Here is a 24,140-nt window from a genome sequence, read left to right on the forward strand (position 1 = left end):
CAAGAATGTGGTGAGGCACTGTCTCAGGCTGCCCAGAGAGGCTGTGGATGCACTGCCACCATAGCTGTTCAAGACCAGGTTGAATTGGGCCTTGGGCAGCTCCAGTATTAGATAAGAAGGTTGGTGGCCCTCCATGTGACAGGGGGGTTGGAGATTCATGATCCTTAAGGTCCTTTCCAACCAAGCCATTCCATGATTCTATGAAATTAAAAATAAAAAAAGAGAAGGATCAAAAAAATTGTATTAGTGTTCTATCATCACATAAATCACATTCAAATTCTGGGGCTTCTCTTTGTAGCCTTCTAAACAATCACTTTTTTTTGGTAACATCATCCTCTAGTTCCTTTAGCCCACTTATGTACAAAGTAATCAGATATTCAGATAATAAGGGTTAATGATTTCTACACTGCAGTAAGGAGTTACATTCTGACTATCTGAAAATAAACATGGAAGTTTGAATGTATAAAATCTTGAAGACACCAGTCTGTGAAACTTTTGCTTCAGTAATAAAACACAGTTGCTCCCTTAAGGCTTAAGTGAGCTTGCTTCTTGTTGCCATCTATAAGATGCATGTAATTTATTCACTGTTGGTTCCAAAGGCAGAATCTCTGATAACAGAGGAGTCTTCATTTTGGCATCTCTGTCAATCATATCTTAATATACTGTGACTAAATCTGTCACAGGTATTTCAGTTTGTTCTACAGTTATATTAGCATTCTCATTCCTGATCGTTAGCTCAGTCTCCTGGTGTAGCCAGCTTTCATTCCCCCAAGTCTCTGACTTCAATTAAACAGCACTGGGCAAATTGATAACTGAGTCATTGATTTATTTTTGCCTCTTTTGAGGTGGAAGTCTTTGTTTTCATAGTGACAGAATTTCCCAGAATCACAGAATCGTAGGGGTTGGAAGGGACCTCCAGAGATCATCGAGTCCAACCCGCCATTTAATCATTATTTAATATTAGAAGTCCACTGTTTTTGTTAGAAGTAGATGCAAGATGAATAGATACATATCCTGGCATTCAAATTACCTTTGTTTTTCCCCACAGAAACTAGTAAAGTGGATTATGTTCTTTTTCAAGCTGCTACAGCGATAATGGAAGCAGTTGTAAGAGAATGGATTCTATTGGAAAAAACTAGCATTGAATCACTGCGAACATTCCTTCTAACCTATGTCTTACAGAGGCCGAAGTAAGTACAGAAAAGTGCTGCTGAATGTGTAGGATCAGCCTGCAGTCTTGGTTTTCATTTTATTATATATATACTTATATATTCCAAGGGTTCTGGCAGAAGACCATTACAGTAGTAACTTTTCTTTGTTTCTTACTGCTTAGTTGAATTCTGTAGAGTTGCAAGTTTGCCTTTATGCATTCGCAGAAAGATTTGAAGAAGCGCATCTAAAATGGAATTGATCATTGATTTCCAGAATGATTTGCAAATATTGTTAACAATGTTGTTTACAGTCTTCAAAAGTATGTTCGGGAGCAGATTCTGCTAGCAGTAGCAGTCATAGTGAAACGGGGATCATTAGACAAATCAATCGACTGCAAAAGCATCTTTCATGAAGTCAGCCAGTTGATCAGCAGTGGTAATCCCACTGTGGTAAGTATTTCTGTCTTCTACTTCATAATTTAAGCAATCATAAGTTGTCCTTTAGTGATGATAAAAATCTACTTTTCTTATCTAAAAAAGCAATTTAGTAATTAGCTGTCTATGCAGTCATTTACGAAGTCTGAGATTTCTGAATAATAATGTCTTGGAACTAGTGGTGGTATGTGTAATTCTTTGGTGTACATCTGTATCATGTATTGTAGGGAACAGGCTTCTCTGAATGTACTGAATGTATGATATAGTTTGTTGGGTTTGTTTTTGTTTCTGTTTTTTTTTTTTTGTTTGTTTGTTTTGTTTGATTTGTTGTTGTTTCTGTGTGTTTCTTTCACAAAACAGCATGATTTAAAGTGGATTTTGCATTTGCTGGCAGGCTCGCTGCCCTCCCTGTCCATCTTCCATCTGTGCAGCACTGCACCCTCCTGTGCTCAGCTGTTGCAATGGGCTGCTAGTGAGAGGCGCGGGCCTCTGTGCTCCCTGGGTAGGTGGAGAGAAAGGGGTGCCAGGAAGGAAAACAGGGAGCAGAAATACAAAACTTAGTGTAGATTTAATGCCACGCTACTGGAGTAAGTGTTACCTTCCAGAGGGAGCTCGAAGTGGAAACAAGGTGTCCAATATCTATCTCTGCCTTTAGTGAAATGCCTTTTGCTATGCCAGGAGATAAGTTTAGAATAGGTCATAATAGAGGCATGAAGCTAGAGATTAAAGAGAGGTGATTTTTCTTCCTACCAAATGCAAATCGAAGATTATATAGATCTGTGCCGAAAGTTTTAACTGAAGTTTTTCACAGATGAGCCAAACCTTGAGGGACTGACCGGTGTTTGGGGCAGCAGTGGTGCTGGATGTGAGCAGCAAATGTTTAACTCCAAAAATTTGATCAAAGTATGCAAGACGTAATGCAGCTCACGTCATGATCCTAAAAATAGCGTGTTACCTCCTCAGCATGAAGAGGTATTCCTCCAGGGCATGGAAATTTTGGTTACTTTCCTAATCCTTCTACAGTTACTTTAGTGAGAACAGCGTACAATTTGGGTAGAAATGGGTGTTTAGAAGAGCAACACTTAATTTGTGATTTTATTTCCCCAGGGAATGTAATTTTATTTCTAAAGTGGAGTTACAATTGAGGTTTTCTAAACTTTTTACATGCCAGTGTGTGTGCTTATGTAGATTTTATTATATTTCCAACATATACAAGTAGGGAGCAAATGGTAACCTGCGTATTCACAGAGAAGCCATCTCTGAGTAACTCTTGCCCATTCCTATACTTGTGCACATGCGTTCTGTGCTTGCACTGATTTGCAGACACACTTCACTGAGCACAGCATGCGGCTCACCAGGGCTGCCAGCTGTGAATGTGTTGCCCAGTGCATCGCAATGGGTTCTGCCTGGGGAAAGGAGCAGCTCTTCACCCTCCTCCAAGTGTGAGGTCGGCAGTAGGTTACACAGTGGTTAAAAATGCTTACAGCTTTCAAGTATGGCTCTCAGCCATTGATAGTGGCTTTCTGCAGGTGCTGAGATTGAGTCAGGCTTATGGGGAATGGGGGAAGACTGGATGGGAAGCTTGAAAAGGAGAGCATGTTTTTTCACCACAGTAGAAGAAATACTTTTTGGCCTGTTATGAAAAGGAATGTAATCAACCTGGGTCTGTATGTGACGATATAGCTATTTAATTTACAGAGTAGTTTGTAATTGGGAATCCTTTCTAGAAATGCAAAGTGGTCTCCTTTGTGCTTCCTGCTTGTTTTCTCATCTGCTGAAGCTGAAGCTACCTTCTTAATCTCATAAGCTTGAAGTGCTTCATCTTTTCCATTCCCTGCAATGCTCTGCCCAGTTCCTGACAGACATCTGTACCACTTCCTTGTGTGTGTTAAGTACTTGTGTTCCATGACATTTTCATGACTTGTCAGTAGTGTATTGGCAAGGTCAGGTCCTGAACAGAGGTGTAAAGAGAAAAACTGCAAATTTTACTGTCTTTTGCATTCACGTCCTTTTATAGGGTGTGATATGCTTAATATCTTCTCTGGCATTGGTTAAAAATATGTTTTAGGAATGGATGCATTTTGAAGATGGAATTTGATGGTATGTGATGGTATGGTATTTAGCTTCAATAAAAGCCACCCTCATAGAAGAGACAGGCTGTAAACTTCCTCCAACAGAAATTTCAGCATCTCTTTTCAGTCTTCACCTCTGGGGGACAGAGTGTCTGTCTCTAGATGCAATATCATGGGCCAGTCTTAAAATATGAATTGCATGGTTCCTGTCACTGATTTTGAACTGTGTGAGCCAAGTTCTCTTCAGTTTCTTGGACTTTTCTGTTAGAATATAGTACTTTTGAATAGCTGAAGGGCTGAGTTAGTTTGTTTGTCTTCATTCTTGCCAGAGGAACAGGAATTGTTCTGGAGTGTGTCCAGAGAAGGGCAACAAAACTGGTGAGGGGTCTGGGAGCACAAGTCTTACAAGGAGTGGCTGAGGGAGCTGATATTGTTTAGTCTGGAGAAGAGGAGGCTCTGGGGAGACCTCATTGCACTCTATAACTGCCTGAAGGGAGGTTGTGATGAGGAGGGGTTTGGCCTCTTCTCCCAGGCAACAAACCAGAGCAGAGGAAATGGCCACAAGTTGTGCCAGAGGAGGTTTAGATTAGACATAAGGAAAAACTTTTTCTCTCAGAGAGTGGCCAGGCACTGGAATGGCTGCTCAGGGAGGTGGTGGAGTCATCATTCCTGGCAGTGTTCAAGAGGTGTCCAGATGAGAAGCTATGAGATATGGCTTAGTGGCTTGTGGTAGCAGTGGTGATGGGAGAGGACAGTTGGGCTGGATGATCTTGTAGGTCCTTTCCAACTTTGTGATTCTATGAATCTACAAATCCTGGCAGCTCAGTGGCTGATTCCCAGGAGGAATAAGCAGTCTGTGCACAAACACAACCAGATGGACTTTGCATCAGGATGTGAATTCTTCCAGAATATGGATAGACAGATACAGAACAGGTCCAACTACTGCAGATCTGATAGAGAATAAGAGAAGCATTCAAAGTTATGTTTTTAGGATCTCTGATATGTACATTAGGGCATATCCTAATTGTATAGCTCCAAATCTATATTTTTCTTTATAATGTGCAAGGCTTATCAAGACGTGTTGGAAGAACTCCAGGGATCCTGTCAACTGCTTCTCTCTTAAAATCTACAGATTTGTTTGTCTGCTTGCTGATGCTCACACTCAAGCCAAAGAAGAGATTCAGATGCTTCATGTTACCTAGAACTGCATGGGAATGTGATGTGGATTTCATCTGAGCAATGGAGGGAAATACAAATAAACAGAATTCTTGATATTCCTCTTCAATGAATTTTAAGGTTTTCACTTTAAGGCTGAAAAGTTACTTTTCCTAGAGAAAATAAGGCTCTGGGGAGATAATACTTGTGGCCCTGACATAGTGATAAGACAAGGAGTAAGTTGTAAACTGAAAAAGGGTAGATATAAGGAAGAAACTCTTTACTTCTCTGGGCGCAGGCTGCCCAGAGAAGCTGTGGATGTCCCATCCCTGGAGGTACTCAAGGCCAGGTTGGATGGGACTCTGTGTAGCCTGATTTGGTGAATGACAGCCTAGCAGGGTGTTGGATGTGCACCACAAGGTCCCTGCTAACCCAGACCACTCTACAGTCCTATGAAATAAGTGTCTGTAGTAATGGTTAGATAGATAACTAATTGTGTTTGCTTTGCAATGGACCTGATTTCTGTTTCCAAGAATGAGTTGTTTTACTCTTGGATCCCTGCCTAACTGTTGCTGTCTTGGATGGTGGGCTAAAAGTTTGAGAGGCTCTCTTGACAATTTTGACAAAACCTTGTATATTATTCCCCTTCGCATTCACAGACCACCTCTGCCCTCAGCTAAATCTCTTGTTCCAATAAAGGTACTGCCTTTTCCTGTAAATCTCACTACCCTGGAAACATACTGAATTTTAAAAACCAGATGGTAAGCGAGAATGTTTAAACTGCTTCCTTTTTTCTGAGAAGTGGCCTATGAAGGCCTAATCTAGCGTGTTATAAAATGGTTTGGGGAATTTCAGACATCTAGAAGCTGCTCCAAATACAAGGTTAAGACTATATTAAAAACTTTAAAACAAGTGTGGTTTATTTTTCAATGCTTGTATTAACCAGGCTGCATTTTAAACATCTCCAGTTTCTCTTTTGAAAGAGTCTACTTTGCCAGATACGTAATACAACAGTACTCCAGCTTGATTGCTTAATAACTTCAATATTACAAATGAGTGGTTCCCAGTGTTATCTCCTACAGTACAGCTAGGATTTTAAATGGGTTGTAAAGTGAGGAGACAAGATTCAGAGAAGAGAGGTGTGTGTCCCCTGTTCTGTGTATGGTGTCCAAGGCAGTTGCCTCAGTTTAACCATCACATGAGATGTGCAGATGTGGAGGCCTTTGTATGTAGACTTACTGGAAAGGAAGAAATTATACCTTTCCATGTGTTCTTTTATTTATTTTATTACTGTGGTGATGTATCAGAAGGGCATCTTTCAAATCTGTATTGACTCTCGCTTTTTGGTTTTTATTCCTTCTCATGGGTTTACCATGGAAAAAAAAGAACATCTAGTAATAGACCGTCTGTCTACATAGGAACAACCAGACATCTCCTTCCTAACCCTTTGGTTTCTTTTTCTAAGCAAGTCTTCCCTGGAACCATGTAACACAGGCCATTTGGCATATCCTGCCAGTAGGGCAAGCACAGGGGGCAGGAGCCGGGAGTTAGTACAGAGAAATGTGGAGGGGAAAGGGACCTACCTGCTAAAGAGCAATTGCCAGGAGCATATCCTGCCAAAACAAAATATACATCATCCTCTGGTTCTACTGCTGGGTAATACTAATGGCAGGCTGCATGGCTGGTCTTAACTATTTGGCGTTTTGAATTTAATGGAAGGTCTTGGGTTTGTTCATGCAGCTACTATAGGAATGAAGATCTAACTGGTACCTTTCAGACAAGAACCTGGAGGAAATATGTTACCTCTAGGTAAACGGTTTGCAGATCTTCAGTTTGCTCGATTAAATTACATTTTTCTCCCCCTACCTGATTTCTACTTTGCAGCTTCTCCTGTCCCCAGAGACACAAAAGAAAGCACATTTTGCACCCTAAGCTCCAGCAAGCTGACCTCTTTGGCTATCAGTAGAGGCTGCTGCTTTCCTTTTCCCTTTTGCCAAAGTCTGCATACTTCACATGCCACAAGATCATCTTCCTGTGGCCCCTAGTGACTGGTTTCCTCTTTCTCAGCTCACTCGCAGGGGGTTTACTTGCATGGTTACTCTGGTTTGGCCCAGGAAGCTCGATCTCACCCTTTGCGCTGCTGTAGATGTGGTGTGTTGACTGAGCATCACTCATTTGTCATTGCAGGTGGTGGTAAAGTGGGGAGGAAAGGGGTGCTCAGCTCAGCCAGTCCCTTACTGCTGACAGCACAAATCTGCAGCTGTGGGTCCTATTCCTATCATCCTGTCCCCCCTCTACAGCTTTTTTCCACCAGTTGGCTCCTTTGGGCAGGATAAAATAGATGAAATCCAGTTGGTTCTTCCTGGTGCTTGCTTGGTTTTATTTTTTCAAAATATATTTTGTTGAGGGTTTTTTTTTTAATTATTTTAACTTTTAAAACTTTTTACAACCATTATTTCCTATTGTTTCTTTTTTTAATTGTTTTTTGGGGGGGCAGCTACTACTTCAGCTTCTGGTGGATTTTCTTTTGTTACACTGCAATGCTGCTCACAAGTTGAAAAGCCTGAGACACCCTGGTTATTGTGTATGTACTGTCCTGTTATCTGCTACCTTTCCATTTGGAGTTGCAGTTTATATTTTGGGGATTTACATACTCTGAACGTGTTAGGAAATACAGCTGTGCTTACACAGGGAAATTAGGAGAGAAGTCTGTTACCTCCTTTATTAAGGAGGGCTTTCTTTGAACAACTTATTTGTTAAAAACTGATTTTGACTTTCTCACCACAGAATTTTATCACCCGTGAACGCCACAGCAAACTGCCTCTTCTTTCTGCTTTACACAGGCTAAAATAGCTGATTTGGGAATGCTATTAAATGCTTCTAAGCACTTCCCTTTGGTTTCAGTAACTGTTTTAAGAGTGGAGACAAAAGGCCTATAAATATATGTTCAGTCTGGCAACGAGTTAATGTAACAGGGTTGATTTTATAATTTACTCTGTGCAGGTGAGATCTTTAGTCTTTTAAAACTACTTTTTCTGTGGGTGTCAGAGATTGCAGAGCACGTGAGTTTGTATGTGGATTGCCTGGTATTTCTGGTTTTCATAGAGAAATGAACAATCAAATCAAGTCTGTGATGAGCTAGCTTTGATTCTCTGCTCAGGATTTTCGAACAGAAGAAACATTTTAAGTAGTGTAGTTTGTTCTGCTTTGTCAGTTGACTTTTCTGCCTTGGAGCTGGTGCACCACATGTCCATTTTTTCCTAAGCCACGTTTGAACTCTTCTTCCTTTCAGATGCTTTGTAACCTAACTACTCTCCAATGAAGCGGTTCATTTATTCCATGGGCAGTCCAGGCACAAGTGTGAAATCCCTTCAAATATTATGGCTTTAACTTTTGTTGTAGGGGACATTCCATTTGGAGGAACAAGTTGCGTTTTCTTATGGCGTCTGAGTTTTATGAATTATGCATAAAAGATTACTGTTCAAATGGTTCGTGGCCATTCTGTAGCGTCTGTGTTTTATGAGAGTAGTTTAAAAAGAAAATCGCTAAAACGATGTCACTACCGGGTGTCTGATTGCCAAGTTAATCTCTTATCTCAAGTCCCATTGATCTTCTGTTTGAGCAGCTGAGAGTCTATTTTATGTATAGCGATCTTTCATAAAGTTTATTTCTGGTAATAAAGCTAACTGGGGTGAGTGCCAAGCTATTCTCAGAGGCTCTCAACAAGAGAGGTATTTTATTTTGTTAGATAGAGTTATTGTTTGGGTATGTACTTGTGACAGAACTAGTGGAATTGCTAGCAAGTGAGTCAAGCTAGGTTCGGAGGTGTACTCTTACTGGAGTGAAGTTAATGGCCTTACTGGGCAACAGACATTCAGATCTGACTTTTAATATGATGCCGAGCATCATGTGCATTTTCTACTTATTACTGTGTGGTATTATTACATTGATTGTCATCTGTTCTGTGGCATGGCAGAAAGCATATGTGAGGTATTAATTAAAGAAAAAAGCAATCCAACAAACTTGTAAGTTTATTCAAATGTATTATGTTAAAGGGAGGAATTTAATTTCACAGTGCAGAACTATTTAGTGTTTACGTGAGTATTTCTTCTAATACCATAGACTATATTTGCATCAAAAGGCTTGTGTGTCTTCATACCAAAAATGCACGTAAATTCAAAAATTGTATTTCAAACTTTTCCTTATTAACCTGCAGTGGAATTAGTCTTCATAAAGTAAAGTTTTATGAAAGTAAAACCTTGTTTTCATAAAGTTACAGCAAAGTGAAGTTTGAGTAAGCTTTGTTGCAGAAGATCTGAAGTATGTATCTGTGCTTTTGGGAGAGTTTAATGGATGGCAGGACACGCATTCTTTTAATTAGTTTGTCTTTCAATATTATAAAGCTTGCAGTCTTGCTGCTATGCGTAGCAGTTTAATTTGTGTCATTTTATGACAGTCCTATGGGGATTTTGGGGTGGTTTTATGTGCAGCGCTGTGTACGTGCTGTGAGTTGCTCTGGCAGGCTGCAGATCTGGGGCAGCTCCGGGAGGTTCAAGTCTGCCTGCTGAAAAACCAGCATCCAGCAATCTCCTCTGCCTGATGCTGCCATAGAGCGTAAATTTGGGGTGGAGAGCTTTCCTCTGGCCTTCTGCTGTAGTGATAGCATGGCTATTGGGGCACACTTCCACATTTTCAGAGAGGAAATAGGTGGGTGCAGGTGGTGACAGAAGGGCAGACAGGGCCTGTGGAGGCCTTGGGATGAGGGGGAAATGAGGCAGGACTCAAGGAATGAAAGCATCAAGGTGAAGGTGTGTGCAGGAGGCTGGGAATGCAGGATTTGGGGGAAGGAGGGAGGGAGAATAGAGGGATGCAGTGTGTGGTGTTTGCAGTGAGCTGGGCTGCTGGAAGGAATAAAGAGCACACATCTCTGGCAACGCAGTAAACAGGAAAAAGGCTGTCCTTTTACATAATGAGATGGTGATAGGACAAGGGGGAATGGCTTTAAACTGAAAGGGAGGAGATTTAGCTTAGATAGATATTGGGAGAAAATTTATTACTCAGAAGGCAGTGAGGCACAGGCTGCTCAGAGAGCTGGGGATCTCTGAAGGCACTGATGGCCAGGTTGCATGGGGCTGGGAGCAGCCCTGAGCACACAGCAGGGTGCTTTATCTAGGTGGGCTTTAAGGTCTCTTCCAACACAAATCATTCTATGATGATAATCTGATGCTTTTCTTCCCTGTGTTTGGGGTAGTATCTGATGTCAGAACTACCTGAAGTAGCTGTTGCTGAAACCATTGGTTGCTGCCGTAGCGTTTTCATTGGGCCCATGGCAGACTCCCTCAGTCCTGCCTGCATCTGCTGCTCTCTGCATCTTTGAAGAGCTTTCACCATCACTCATAACGTTTGTCCTTAGTTTAAAATTTCTCCTTGAGATCAGGAGAAGAGCCTAGTAAAAACATCCAGGACACAGTTGTTTTTTTTCATGGAGTACCTAAACCATGTAGATTTGTGATTACAGCTAACGATGGCCTTGCATCGCTACTTTTCAGAGCTGAAAAGTATCCACATGTTTGTAATTCAAGCATGAAGTGAAGTCTGTATTGAAGTATTTAGGGTGTCTCATGAGACTTCTGCAACTCCTGGCACAGACTGAATTTGGGCATTGTTCTCTGGCAACTTTGGATTATTTCTCTAAAAACATGTATTCTTATCTGAAGCGTTGTTCTAGAGCCAAACTTTGGGTATTTTTGTGGGGTTGGGTAGGTGGTTGTTTTTTTTTTTCCTCTCCAGATTAATTATTTCCATATGGAACTTTAAATATTGGAATTGAATGTCAGTGCTAACCTACAGTAATTTTTACATCAACTCAGACCTAGCATTTGTGTTAATTAAAAATAATGACAATTGCTTACAAAGAAATAGTGAAATAATGAAATAGCTTACACAGAAATTTGGAAAGAAACTACTGAAATGTTTGAGCTGGTCAGAAATATCTTAAGTCTTGTATAGGACTGAGAGAATTGTGTTTTTGCTGGACCAGATTGAAGTGTGATGTTTTTCGCTGGATAACTGTTGCTTTTGTCATGAGCAAGTAGATGAGAAATAACCCACTTGAAATTTCTTTAAAATGGGAAAATTTGGATTTAGCAACTGATCAGCTACATGCTGGCCTAATGTACAGCTTTATTATGCAGCAGAAAAGAACAGCCGTCTAGTATCAGGAAGCTGCTATGTTTGATCTGTCTGGGATTTATTTAGCAAGTAAGAATGTTAATTTAGTGTATACTAGCTAAGATAACTAGTTGTCTGGGGGGGTCAAGGTACTGACTTCAGAGGCATTTCTGAACAAAGATGTTGCAGTTGGTGGGTGGATGGCACTGGTCTCAGCTGTTGTATGAGCTTGCATAAATAGTATCATCTCCACTTTAATCTTTCGGGTGTTCAGAGGTAGTGTGCATATTTCTGTTTAACCCCTGGACACTTGCTGGCATGCATGACCCTTTAACAATTCCTATCCCTCTGTCCATCCCTGGCACCTTGGCTCCAAACAGTCTAGGAGCATAGCCATTAATATGGAAATTTTTTGTTAAGAACATCTATTTAACAAAAAGTGTTTTCATTTTATCAGTATATAGTTTCCGTTGTGCTTGTTATGGCAGTACACGGCACACTTCTAAAGTACTTGTTATATCCCCACTATATGTTATTTACTTTCCTTTGTGTGTAGTGAACAGTTACAGAAATACATTAAAACTGGTGATGATGGTTGCTGAACTTTGGTATCAGGGAAAATCTTTATTTCAGTAGGCAGCAACTGTGGCTGGAGCATTGTGCTTCATAAAGGAAGGATGGCTTTTAAGTTGTGTTTTAGAGTAAGCATTCGATTTACCTTACCTTAAATTTTGAGAGTGAAGAAGATACTTAAACCTTCAATCTTTGTGAATTTGCTTCTCTAAAATTAACGTGTCTTTTCCTCATTCATTTCTATGTTGCTTTGGGGACATTGTTTTAAAAGAGTAGCTCTAAAGGTTCTTCCTGAGGCTTGTGGAGCTTGTGCTTTGGAGGGAAGCATGGAAAAGCTTTCCAGTACTGGAGCATTCTGCATATTCTTCCCCTTTTTTGATGGGAAAGCTGTAGTCAGTGGTGCACTGCAGATGCTGTTTTTGAGCAGATTTTATCACTTTCTGTGGTATAAGTTTAATGAAGAGCAAGTACCAACTCAGTAAGTGTAGCATTGCAAGGGAGGGCCACATCAAAGTTGACAGTGATCCATTAGATGGATAGAAAATAATGGAAACTGAATCTTCCTTGAATCTGTAAAACCCTGTGCACAGTTAGAGAAAATAAACAGGCTGGCAAAAGGATTACATTTACTTTCATTTTGTAGTGATGGTTTTACAGGTATTTAGCTGTTTTTTTATGCTGCTCAAATGCTTGAATCTGCTTTGTGGGGATGGAGCTTGGATGATCCCGGAAATGGCTCACCCTACTGTCTGTTCTCCTGAAAGCTTGAGTTATTCTGCTTTGTGTTAGAAAAAATTGAAGTAATAGCCACAGGACTGTGCTGATAAACTAGATTTCGGTGTAAATGGTGTCAAATTATTGAACATCTTTTAGTTAAATTATTTCCTTTTTTTTTTTTATAGCAAACTTTGGCCTGTTCCATTTTAACGGCGTTATTGAGCGAGTTCTCAAGCTCAAGTAAAACCAGCAACATTGGACTAAGCATGGAGTTCCATGGTAACTGTAAACGTATATTTCAGGTAAGCTAGTTCTACATCAATATATGCTACCTGTATTTCTAAAGTTTAAATGTTAAAAAGTGGAAGTATTTTCTTGCCCCTGGTGCATTCATCTACAGTGCATGTTTGATTACATTTAATTAGACCACTCTGTATTAGAAATGCAGATATTGGCTACTTTAGAAAAACTGATAATTTACTTTTTAGTTACTTGTGTCAAAAAGTGTCATCCCTTTTTGCCTATTTTATCAATGTACAGCTACAGATCTTTACATGGTTGGACTCTTTAATTCCTTGGCTACCAATTGCAAACAAAACGAACACTGTGGAACAATGATAGTCTTAAATATAGATTTGGTTTAAAGCCAAGGAGAGCTATGTATTTAAAAATATTATTGCAGATGGTGTAGTCTGGTTGTCTCAGATGTATTGTTTGGCCAGGCAGAAATGTTTTTGTGAAGGCGTTGCTTTAAACTCTGACTGTTGTGGAACAATTTACTGACTTTTTTGTGTCAAAGACCAACCCTTCCTTCACCAGTTGTTAAGAGATATTGTTAAGTTTTCCTTTTAAAAGTAGTACTTAGGATAATGTTTTTCTTTTTTGTTATTTACAGACACGTTGCATTAATTTTGGCAAATAATTTGGGGTTCAACTGTCAACTTAGGGTTATTATCTGTTTTTCAGTGAAAAATAAGGTGAGAACAGAACAGGCTGAGAGACTCTAATATATTGTGTTCATCCTGAGTGTAGGAGGACGATCTGCGGCAGATCTTCATGCTCACAGTAGAGGTACTTCAGGAATTCAGCAGACGTGAAAACCTCAATGCTCAGATGTCTTCAGTGTTTCAGCGTTATCTTGCACTAGCCAATCAGGTCTTAAGCTGGAACTTCCTTCCTCCAAATTATATCCTTTTTGCATCAGGCCTTTCATTTCAGAAGAGTTGGGTCGTGTTCTAACAGGTGATAAGTTTTTGTGAGAAGAGAAAAATTGTTAACTTTATAAGCAGCGTGTCTTCTTCCATTAGTACTCTTGGTCATCCCTATGCATGCTTAGAAGAGAATATGTTTACATATAGGAACTACTGTTACTTTTCATTGTAGTACTTTATACAAAAAAAATACTTCAAGAGCAGCTCTCAGTTCTGAGCTGTTGGCCCACTTGTCATGTTTGTGGTTGCTGCAAAGGAGAGGGAATGTACAACCCTCTGCCTTAGTGCAGGATAAAACAGAGAAGAGATCTCAGCTGTGTTTAATTTGGAGTGGGGCAGGTAAGTGCCCAATTTAGGTGTGTGCACACTCAGCAGATACCATTTCTTCTCTTTTGCTGGGAGGAAATACGTATTTTTTGCCAACATACTGGTGCTGTTTATTCCACTTTCATATCTTTGTGGTATGTTCTGATTATGAAACTCCAGGGGAAATGTAGATATGGGAAGGAAGTAGGAATATAATAAACAGAGTGAGCCTTGATGAAAGAGGGATGAAGGCATGGAAATGCTTGGCCTGAAAAATGGGCTAGAAGAACATAGAAACATAAGGTAAGGCAGCACTTGCCATACAGCATTGTCACCTCTTTTAATAGCTGCATCATCTTGCAGATGCTCAGCAGACTTATCAGCACCCAAACTTTTAAGCTCCTTTATAAACCTCTTAAAAGCTTCCGAATAAATTGCTTCAAAGTTGCATGTGCTGCATGAATCTTGGTGTTGCCTTCAAATCCCCTCCATAGCATTTTATTTTTCTTCTCCCATTGACAATCAGAAGGCGGTATCTGTGTGGGTTTGTTGCCTTTGAGTCTGTTCATTATGTGATGAACAGCAAAAGTAAAATTGATTTAAAATATATTTAGTTTTGTTTAATAAAGTAGAGTGCCAGCTAATATTGTCTTTCAGGAAAGTACTATTGAAATTATTTGGCCAAGGGCCAGAGTAATTTATTGCACGTGCTTATGAGACTGGAGTGAAATTATTACATTTACAAATGTTTTCAGAACAGGGGTTGGGGGATTCATAAGAATTCAAATCATGTGTGGGCACTTGTTTTTAAAGCAGCCATCTTAAGCGGAAAGAAAATGCCCTTGTGTTGTGCAGTGGTGTTTGGAGGTAGTTTCTTCTGTTTTACAGTCTTGCTTAACAGAAGCCTCTGATGCAGTCATGAGTACTGATGATGTTACAGTTTGAAAGAAAAAGCTTTATAGTGTTTTTTCAGGAGCACTCAGTCATAACCTTGAGTTTTGCAGTGGTGGAACTAGATATGTACAAGCAAGATGTCAGTACCAATTCAGTCAAGCCTTGGAGCTGTGGTTTTCATGAGTTACTGCTGCTGTTAAACAAATTCTGGCCACTTCTGGGGACTGGGTTCTGGTGCTGAACCACCACAAGTGCTCTTACATGATTTTATTACTTACCTTTTCATAACTTCTGACCTACCTTATGGTTTTCTGCCATTGGGCATTTCAATTTGCTGTGAGAATTTCTGCACTGATTTTGGTCTCCCACCTCTATTTAGCAATCCGTTTTCACATATTTTGGAATAGTTTTAATCGTCTGAGAAAAGCGGGTCTTAACTATGACTTGGTAGCTGTTGAGGTGATTGTAGCATGTAGTGCCATAGATCTCTCTTATAAAGACTGGTTTAAAAAGTTGCTGTTGATCATTGGCTCTTGGCAGCGAAGTTTAACTTGGCTGCAGTTCCTAAATAGATAGCACATTACACAAGAACATAAGAATTGCTGCATCGATTGATCAGTTGGTATCCTCTTTCCAAATCTTGACAGCACACATGCCAAAGCAATGGGCATAAATATAATACCTAAAGCATGGAGTAAAGTGACCCACTGTATCCACGTATATAACTTTTTTTTTTCCTTTGGTTCATATTCCTCTGGCAAGATAATAAGGATTCTCAGTATTGCCTGCAGCATAGCAGTGACTGTAACCTCTAGCACAATTCTAGTATCTCCAAGTGGGGAGAATAAAAAAAACTGAGAAATGCTGTTACAGGATCACTCAGTGTATGTTGCATTGTTAAATGCAGTCTTAGGCAATGCTGCCAGCTACTATAACTGCAGAGCCATAGTGAATGTGAACTGTTGGTTACCAGCAAGAAAAGCTGGTACTTGCATTCTGGAATAGTCGCCTTCTTAGAGCAGTGAAAGAAGAGAGGCTGGGACATACCTAGTCCTAAGCTGGAACATTTTTGAGTGTCGTAAAGCACAGTGCCTGCAGCAGGCAGGACACAGTGACCCAAGAGGCCTTCAGTCATGTGCAATTGCTTCAGTTTCATTTTCTAACACACAGGCAATCATCTGGCATTGCTTTCATCTGTTACCTTGTGGTATTGGTTCACTGGCATCTGCAGATGTTTGAGGCTTTTGGCAGTACTCTTGGAAAAGACAATAGCATAGAATTCCTATTTTGCACTGAGAGCGTGTGGCAGTCGTGGCATGTTGGTTTCTTTAGTGTTTCTTTTTTCACTGTTGTCACAGCACAGCACTGTTTGTTTAGTATTGTTTGCCTGGATGGAACTAGTTTTAACTGCATCTTTTCTTAAGTAAATGTTCTGACTGGCTAAGGATGCGCAAGTGATGGGTACTAAGACGTAGAGTGCCTTCAAGGATCCCACTCTTAGTGCAATGCATTGAGTGGCCATCCAGCTAAGGAGGTGTGTGTTAGTAGGCTGTAATGCATTCTGACACAGACGTATAATCTCTCCTATGGAGTCAGGACATAATTATTGTTTATATTCTTTTGCCCCCAGAGAGTTTCTCACTTCTTTCCTTTGGGATATATCTGCTCTTGGCAGCCATGTTCTAATGGACTTTGGACAGATGCCTACGAATGCAGGAGTTCTTTATCAAAACATAACTTTTTGTCCTGCTGTCTCTTGTTTATATGAGGACATTTGTTGTCTGTTACAAAACTATTTATTATTTCATTCATAAAGGTACAGGTTTTTGTAAAGGTGCTAATAGTACATGAACAAAGAGAAATTTCAGCTTTAGTTCTTGTTTTGGATTTGGTGCCTTTTCTTGCTTGGAGGCAAGCTGGCGAGTTTTCAAGTGAACGTAGAATAGGGAATTGAATTTAAAATACAGGTTACATAAACCTAACGGGATGCGCTCCAGTAATGCGCATCACTGACATTCCATGGAAATGAATGGTGCGACAGCGATTGTATGAACTGACTGAAGCTTTTGTCTGATCTGAACTCTGTTTTCAGTATGTGTTCCTCAGCCATACTTTTAAAGGAACAAGCTCTTCATATCCCTGTGAAAATATCTCAAGCCAGAATGAGAGATCTCTCTCTGGGAGATCCTATGAACAATACAGTTGAAGACCTTGAAGTAGGTCCAACCCAGATTGGTAGCATCTGTTATGCATAATGGAAGTGTGTGGAAGAACACACAGAATGCTCAAAAAAAAAGCTTTCAGGTTTGTGCTGAGGAATTATCTGAGTTGGCTTTGCTGCTGAAAAAGCGTCCTGTTCCAGCGCCTCTGTGAGTGTCACTGAGCAGAGGGGTTAAATGCTTCTTTCTAGCAAGGTGACTGACTTTGATTTGTTGCACAGTGACAGAAATGACCAAGCCTGTGCTGAGGAGAGGCAATGTGGGTTTCCTTCAGCAGCACTGCTTTCCTTAGGTCTTGTTGGATGATCCCAGGCTGCCAGTAAACAATTAGTACAGTCTATATCTGGAAGATGAAAATACTGTCCTGGCTGTTAGGGATAGGAATTAAAATTCGCTGTAACTAGAACAGCTGTGTTGAAGAAAGAGCAAAAGAGAGATCTGTCTTTTACATTTATCCCTGTTAAGTGAAAATTAATTTGGAAATCTCTGCTGCTTACATGTTTGTCAGTGTTTTGGTTGGTAAGCAGTGTGTAGAGGAAGGGTTGTGCATCTGCACAGCAGCCCCTAATGGTGGTTTAATCATAAGACATTTGGAGCATTACAATTGTAGCAAATTTTAGTAGGGATAACAAATTTCACCAGGAGCTGCAAAATTCCTTTGACTGGTCATCTTGAGATTTCGTGCAAGCATGGCTACACCACCAGCAAGATGTGGCTGGTTTTAAAGTTGTCTGAGGGCTTCCTATGCCTTTGAGACTGTTGCTTTATAGATGCAATCTGAATCTGGTGCTTTCCATACCAGGTAGTTGCCCCACTGCTAGTAATATTTGTAGTTTAACAACTGAATGCTAAAGCACACGTTCTGTCTCACGATAGCTGAATCTGTTTCCTAAGAGTGTGAATTACATGCAGGTTTGTGAAGCCATTTTCCACAGGGGGCAGCAAGCCTCTGCATGACTTTTTCAATTTGCTCTTAGGTTCATCCTATGTGCTCAGCTGACCAGATAGCAAGCAAGAGGAGGGTTAAAAAGAGCAAATATAAGCAGTATATTAACATTCTAACAATGTGTGGTAGATTTTAAGCTGTTACATTTTAATGCATTTTTATTTGTGAAGTATAAATCAAGGACTGATGTAAAGCTATCCAGATAACAAAGGTTAAGCAATTAAAACAACTTAAGGAAAAAAAAATCAGTCCCTGCCATTTTGTGAGTTTTCCTTTCATTTCTGAGTTTTTCACTACTGTGGTCAAATTTGTGAATTTGACCTGGCAGAAGCCCTAGCTTTGGGTTTTGAGTTCCTGAACTCCTTCATGGTGACAGAGCAAGCCTTGCTTCGCTTCTCACAGCAGGGGAAAAAAGAACCCAAACCTTTGGGAGCCATTTGCAAATGTTAGGATTTGTGGCACATCTTGAAGTACTGTGATCCTCCATGGCTGTTTGAGGGTATGAAATATTTCGGTACTCACATTCGCTCATTAGGTTCCTCCTGGAAGAGAGGCAAAGACTAGGAAGAAAATTACAGATTTTTGTTTGTTTGTTTGTTTTTAACTTTTTTTTTTAACTTTTAATTTCTTTCCTTTAATGTGTTCCAACAAGAAACATACAGATTTTTTATATATATATTAACTGTAAGTTAGGCTTATCGTTTTAAGACATGTTATCCTTTCTTCTCATGTTTGTGAAACAAAACCCAAGCACAACACTAATGGCTACATACGTGAATTTCATCAAAGACACAAGAATGTCCTTTTTTGAACACTGGCATCTCATCTTCCTCTGTAGGCTCTAATCAAGGAATATCAGGGGTTTATCATACTGGAAGGCATCTAGTTACATTCGTACTCTTTTCAGTGGAGCTTGGTACATGTTAATGCATCCTTTTGATGATGAAGATGATGCTTCTGTACACTCCCGTGTTATGTACCAGGTAATTCAGTGCCTTTTTTTCAGGTTTGACACATCTGGGCTGCTGTTAATAGGGCTGAAGATTTGGAATTTCATGGTAGAAAGCATCTCCACACCCAGCTTGTGTTTGTGTTTGCATCCACCTAGTGTGGGGCAGAAGATGGATGTAAAATCTCACTAATAGGTGCAAGTATAATTTGTGTTGTTTAATGAACAGACATTTTACCCACAGACTACTATTGTCAGATGTGTCATCAGTCCATTAGCATGAGAAACAGAACTAAAAATAACGGGATAGGGCCACTAAATACTGAGGCTTGTTAAAATACCGACAGCAAATCGGCCCTTCTTCCATTCCACGTCAAACGTGGTATGTAGCTGGTCCCCTCTGTGAACCCAAACAAGTGACGAGCAAGTTGATTTTCGGAGACTGATAATTAATCAATAATCTTTTGGTGCTGCTGTCAGTCTTACACTGGAGCATTAAGGCAAAGGATGGTCTTGTAAATAAAGAATGTTGAAGTGTTTTTTTCAAGAATATTCCAAATGAAGGGGGGGGGGGGGGGGGGGAACCATAACTTAAAGTGCCAGAGCTGATTAAGTTAGTTTTAACTTGTAACATAACTCCTGATAAAGGATGCACATGATAAATTTTATTTTCATCTGGAAGAACTGAAGCGTTTCTCATCCCCTACACAACGTTTCGGTTTCAGATAGGAGTAAAAATAGCTAACTCTGATTTTTACATTATTATTATGTTTTTTTTACTCTGCTTGAAATGGAATAATGCAGATCTGGTACTGTTCAACACACACACTGATAGTGTTGAAAACTGTGAAGAAGATGGCTTGTCTTGTTTTTGTTTTTTGTGCTAATGAAAATCCATGATTGTTCTCCTGCATTGCAGTGTGTTGTGCCATGGAAAAAGTGGCTTTTTTGGAACTGCACTGTGATTATTGTGAACTTGTGGCACTGGCAGAACACGGAGGTCCTAAAACTGTGCCTTCTGCCTTGCATCACAATGCTTTGTATGAAACTGGATGTTTGCTTTATGTGCATTCTCTTAAAGCTCATCACATTGCCAGTGGCCTTTCTTTCCTGTGTGGTTCTACTTGTAAAAGTTTATTTTCATTCAGAGGTATAAAAACCTTTCAATAACCATATTTTTTATAACACCTGGTGACTTTACACTGCAGACACGTTCATGACCGGTTGCGTGCAGTTGAGCATGCCGCAGTTATTCTGATGTTGGATTACAAAGGGATCAGAGGGGGCAGCGAAAGACTTTCAAAAGACAAATGAAAACATAACTTGTGTGTTAAAGCACTTCTCCTGCTCTTTGGATTGAGGGGTGTTGGAAGGAAGGACTTTCAAAACCCTTTGATAAATGCTTCTCTGTGATCAGACTGACAGAGAATGCCACATGCTTGTTTAAGTGGTTTTGCTCATGTCTCTGTTATTTTTCTTTACTGGAGTACTGGCAGAATTTCATGAAAGCTAAATCATGCTAGAATGTATGGTAATAGCCAGAAGGAGTGCAGCAAAGTTGTAGTTTCACTGCGGAGTGGACACTTTTATATGGGTCTCGTGCAAGCATACGTTTGCTATGGCAATACCTAGTGGTGCCTTATGCTTTTGTTTTTCACAGTGTGATGAAAAATGTCAATTAATGCAAGGCTAACATATCTGCATTCTGCGATGCATATTTGGCTATTTAGCAGAATGGGCTATGGATTGCAGTGGGCTATCTTTAGCTCTCACAAGGCCTTTTTAAAAGCTGCCAGGAAAATTTTTTAGGAAATGATTTCCCATTTTGCATAAATTTTAACACCTGTTAATTGCGGTTGCTTTCTTCCCTTCTCGCTGTGTCACATTAGACACCCTGGTTATCAAAGTGATCGTATCACTATGGTATGTCTCATAATTATGATCAAACTGTTATCTAACATTCCTGGAGCATTCTTTTTTTCAATACTTAATACCTTTTATTCCTTGGCCTCATGCATGAATTATGCTGTGTATGTGAAGAGGCTTAAAGTTTGTTTCCATTACATTCTTTCTGAATGGATCCTGTTGTATCTAGGATTTTTTTAAAGCCAAGTAGGAATGTTATTGTTGACCTTGACACCAGATAACTGGGCAGACATTATATAGCTATGTTTGAATCCTCACAAAATGTGATGCTAAAGCCAACAGAATCCTGGCGTGAGACCCTCCTGGACAGCAGAGTTATGGAGCTTTTCTTTACAGTAAGTTTCATTCTTCAACTTTCATAGTCCAGACCGCAGGGAAAGCAGCTCCTTCCTGTTTTAAAGCTTTGTTGTTGGATCCTTCCTTTTGCATCAGGTAGGACCGATTCCCTTAACTTCAGCCAGGATTATTGTGTTTTTCTTAGGTTACCAAATATGTTTTGCCTATAAATTGATAACTATGTACCTTTTATTTAACAGTTATCTAAGCTTTACAATTAGTGCTTTGGGAAATATATTCGTCAAACGAAACCAGGCATTGTAAGCAGTGATAAATTATATCTTTCTGATAAGGTGTAACAGCTCTCAAACAAACAAAAAAAACAAACGACCAAGTGAAGAGGGTGTGGGGTTATTTGCTGATATTAGAACAATTGCTTCACAGAGCACTGAATGTTACTAATGTAATTGCACGAATGTTAGTAATGTAATTGCACTGTTCTGGCCGTTTCTGCATACAGAATTCTGTATCTCTTATGCCGGTACAAAATGAATCCAAGCATGCTAAATCAAAAGAGATCGGGTTAGGAGCGAGAGGGAAGAGGTGAAGTGGGGAGATGGAATGCCATATTCACTCCTGTCATTTAAGAAGAAGTCTGATAATAAGACTCAGTAAGAAATGTTCTTTCTTCCCCTCAGTTTTGGGGAGAGAAGTTGGTAGTCTTTGTTCAGCTCGGAATTGCTGCAGCAGCAGCAGCATGTATTGGATAATGAATTAGCTTGCTCTGCTATTTTATATTAAATCTCTGAGGACCTGAGAATCCAGCATTTTCGGGCTGCTTTGTTCTTGCAAAGCAGAGAAGCAATGTGTTCAAAGCAGGAGTGAAGCTTTTACTAGAGGAAGTAAATGGCGATCTCCCGTGGTGCTTGAGTTGTCTGATATGTGTTTGGGTGCATGTCCGTGCTTGGTGGGACATTTGGGCAATTGTTTTTTAACTAAAAGTTTTTCTGTTCCAGCAGTTCTGAAAAGGTGAAAAAATCACTGGCAGAACTCTTAGCAGCTCCTCACAATTGGAACAGCTGTCCAGGCTATCCAGACAGTTGCTACTGTCAGCTGTGAACCTCCACATGCAAATAACTTTTTGGCTTACATGTTAACCCTTCCTCGTTTAATAATACAAAGCTGTCCGAGTTAAATATCTCTCTTTAGTTTACAAGACCAGTATGTACTTGTGATAAGTATTTTGTTTTAAATAACAGGCAGAATTGTTTTAATGCGTTTGTATTTTATTTAATAGCAACCATAGCATATCTGGGTTTGATTATTTTTGAATGAAGACTTGCCAGGGCAGTGCGCTGTCAGTTTTGGTTTTAGATTCCTGATTCGCCATGCTTGAGGCTGTCGGTGTCAGGTTCCTATCTGAAGTAATGTGAGTGAATGGTGGTTGTTCATATGCATATATCTGATCTGAGAAATTTTAATAACCTTGCAAAACTTGGCAAGACTGCCATGTTAAAGAGGAAGCCTTCACTTCTGATCTCAACAAAGTGTGGGATGCACGTTAGAAGGGGTATTTGTGTTTCTGGACTTGTTTCACCTAGCACTTTGATCTTGCAGAGGTTTGCTAGTTATGACTTGGATGAAGCCGAAACTATAATACCACAAATGGGAAATGTCTTAACTAGGCTTTCATGATATTTGTAATTTAAGTAAATTTGTACTGGGAGGAGGAAGGAAGCTATCCTACATTATTTTGAGTAAACCTTATGTGAAATCATGGAAGAGCGAGCTTAAGAAAACTCTTAAAAATCCGTAGTTGATAACTGAAGTAAGGTTGTGAGAATTTGGTCACTAAAATATTAGCAGATTTGAGCGTCTTACCAGCAGAAGTAATGATGTAATGTGCCTCAGAAATGAGAGAAGATGACTTGGCCTTGTATAATGTAAGGGTGTTGCCAAGGAAGTGATGCATTCATTTTCGTCTGTCTTCAATGTTTACCTCTGCTAGAGAAGCATCTATATAATCTTGATTGAACTTGTTGACTAACTTTAGCAAGACTCCGTAGCTGAGGCATAGTTAGCATAATAGAGATGACTGTCATTATTGCTGTTTTTAGCAGGAGCAGTATGTCTGACTGGCTGGCATCTGTTTCTCTCTAAGATATAACACTCAGTGCAGAGTTCAATTTTCAAAATGTAGGTAAGATGAACTAAACGTTGGTTTCAGCGAGTTAATTGGGGGCTTGCGGCTTTGCAAACCAAGTCGCAGTGTGGTCATTTGCTGTGCTTTAGGGAGCTGTAGGAAGCCTTGCATTTCAAACTGAATAGAGTCATAGAAGATATAATAAGCTTTTTTTGGTGTGTGCTCTTTTGGATCGAGAGCCATGTGACTGTTGTAAGAACACGCTATTTTCCGTGTATTGCTAACTATCTCACTTCCTGAAAGGTACACCGAAAAATCAGAGAAGATACAGATATGGCCCAAGATTCATTGCAGTGTCTGGCGCAGCTGGCATCTCTGCATGGCTCAGTCTTTCCTGATGAAGGCTCGCAAGTTGATTACCTGGCACACTTCATTGAGGGATTACTGAACACTATCAATGGGTACGTATGCCTGCTCTCTAAATTTAGATGACATCTTTCAAGCTTTAGTTCAGAGTGCGGTGTGTGTTTGTGGAGAACTGCTATGACTTGCTTATTTCTGGGTATAATCTGTCTTTACTGCTGGATTCCTGAAATTAAAAAAAAAAACAACAAACAACTGCATCTTAAAGTAGGTGCTTCTTAAATAGATGTATTCATTTGAAAGGAATTAACAGAATCAATTGGCTTTTAGCGTTTTTCTTAATGGCAGAAAAGTAACTCTTATTTCTATCTATAGAATTGAAATAGAAGACTCTGAAGCAGTGGGAATTTCCAGTATTATCAGCAACCTGATAACTGTATTTCCTCGCAATATTTTAACTGCCATTCCAAATGAACTTTTCTCTTCATTTGTGAACTGCCTCGCCCATCTCACTTGTTCTTTTGGAAGAAGTGCTGCCTTGGAAGAAGTGGTAAGTATCCGTTCTCAGCAAACAGTCTTTTTTGTTTCCTTCTCCTTGTAATAAGGAATGAAAATTTGGCTCTTTTGTCATTA

At 39.8% G+C, this 24,140-nt stretch overlaps 1 protein-coding gene across 1 annotated transcript in view; it reads left to right on the plus strand.

The window, feature by feature from the left end:
• XPO4 (exportin 4) overlaps nt 1-24,140 on the plus strand; it is a 66,487-nt gene that overhangs the window by 21,048 nt on the left and 21,299 nt on the right. The window contains exons 3-9 of the mRNA XM_072326557.1: nt 1,049-1,190; nt 1,463-1,601; nt 12,460-12,576; nt 13,307-13,460; nt 20,948-21,060; nt 23,448-23,605; nt 23,883-24,057. Coding sequence (XP_072182658.1) covers nt 1,049-1,190; nt 1,463-1,601; nt 12,460-12,576; nt 13,307-13,460; nt 20,948-21,060; nt 23,448-23,605; nt 23,883-24,057 — 998 coding nt within the window. The remainder of the gene's footprint in view (nt 1-1,048; nt 1,191-1,462; nt 1,602-12,459; nt 12,577-13,306; nt 13,461-20,947; nt 21,061-23,447; nt 23,606-23,882; nt 24,058-24,140) is intronic.

The sequence above is a fragment of the Excalfactoria chinensis genome, chromosome 1, assembly GCF_039878825.1.
Source record: "Excalfactoria chinensis isolate bCotChi1 chromosome 1, bCotChi1.hap2, whole genome shotgun sequence".
NCBI classification, from domain to species: domain Eukaryota; kingdom Metazoa; phylum Chordata; class Aves; order Galliformes; family Phasianidae; genus Excalfactoria; species Excalfactoria chinensis.